Source organism: Tetrahymena thermophila (assembly GCF_000189635.1).
Source record: "Tetrahymena thermophila SB210 genomic scaffold scf_8255354, whole genome shotgun sequence".
NCBI classification, from domain to species: domain Eukaryota; phylum Ciliophora; class Oligohymenophorea; order Hymenostomatida; family Tetrahymenidae; genus Tetrahymena; species Tetrahymena thermophila.
This window is the reverse complement of record NW_002476862.1, coordinates 1-1,015: the sequence shown is the minus strand read 5'-3', so window position 1 is coordinate 1,015 and position 1,015 is coordinate 1. Positions and strand designations below refer to the sequence as shown.

At 28.5% G+C, this 1,015-nt stretch overlaps 1 protein-coding gene across 1 annotated transcript; it reads right to left on the bottom strand. All coding sequences in view use genetic code 6, as the record gives it.

Moving 5' to 3' along the window:
- Positions 1 to 100: 100 nt before the first annotated feature.
- Positions 101 to 724, bottom strand: TTHERM_02617250 (hypothetical protein; the record flags this gene model as incomplete). The annotated part of the gene is made up of 1 exon (XM_001028216.1): positions 101 to 724. One exon carries the CDS (start codon positions 722 to 724, stop codon positions 101 to 103), a length of 624 nt encoding a protein of 207 aa, XP_001028216.1.
- Between the last annotated feature and the right edge of the window lie 291 nt (positions 725 to 1,015).

Below are 1,015 nucleotides of genomic sequence, written 5' to 3'. Positions count from 1 at the left end.
TATAAATTTTATATTTAATTTCTAATAATAACAAAAAATAAAAACACATCAATAATTTATAATTTTATATATTATTGTATTTATTCGTTTATTCAAATTTTCAAGGTTAAATTTTCTTGCATCTACCATTACCATCAAGAGTGCAACCTCTAGAAGAAGAGCAAGCATAAAAACCAAGGTTTTAACAATGATCGTAAGAATCTTACAAAGTCTTTACTTATTGAGGAATTTTAGCACAATGACCAGTGTAAGGGTCAATCCAACATCCTACATCTGAACTGCAAGCATAAAAACCTCTTCTGGTGCAAATATCATCAGAAGCAGATTATTCTATAGTGTGTTAGTTTTCACTAGTTTGATTAGATTATTTTACTTAGTCTGAAAGTTTTTAGCATTAACCAGTGTAAGGATTAATCATACATCCTCTATCAGAACTACATGCGTAGAATCCTATTCTAGAGCAATGGCCGTCATCTTTGTTGATTCCATTTTCAGGATTAGGAGTTGATTTAGTTTTCAAGGCACCATTTGAATTTTAGGTAGAAATCTTTCTGCATCCACCATTTCCGTCAGGAGTGCATCCTCTAGAAGGTGAACAAGCATATGAACCAAGATTTTTGCAATGATCATATTCTTATGAAAGCTTTTCAGTTTATTCCTTTTATTATATCTTTCTGCAAGAAGCTGTGGCACCATATAATAGCAGCCAAGACTAAGTCTACATGAGTAGAATCCTTGTCTAGAGCAAATATCGTCTTCCTTTTAAGCAAAGTTTTCTTGTTAACAATAAACAGTAGCAAAGAGAGTTGCTACTGAAATAATAAGAGCAATAGTAATTTTCATCTTATTTTAAAAGTTTATCTTTTTTAAATTTTTATTTAATTTATATTATATATTTCCTAAAATATCCTTTATTTATACCATTAATTTATGATAGTTCTTATCCCAAAATAGAATTATTAATTTATTATCATAAATGAATGTTATTATTTAAGCAAGAAATCATCAAATTATA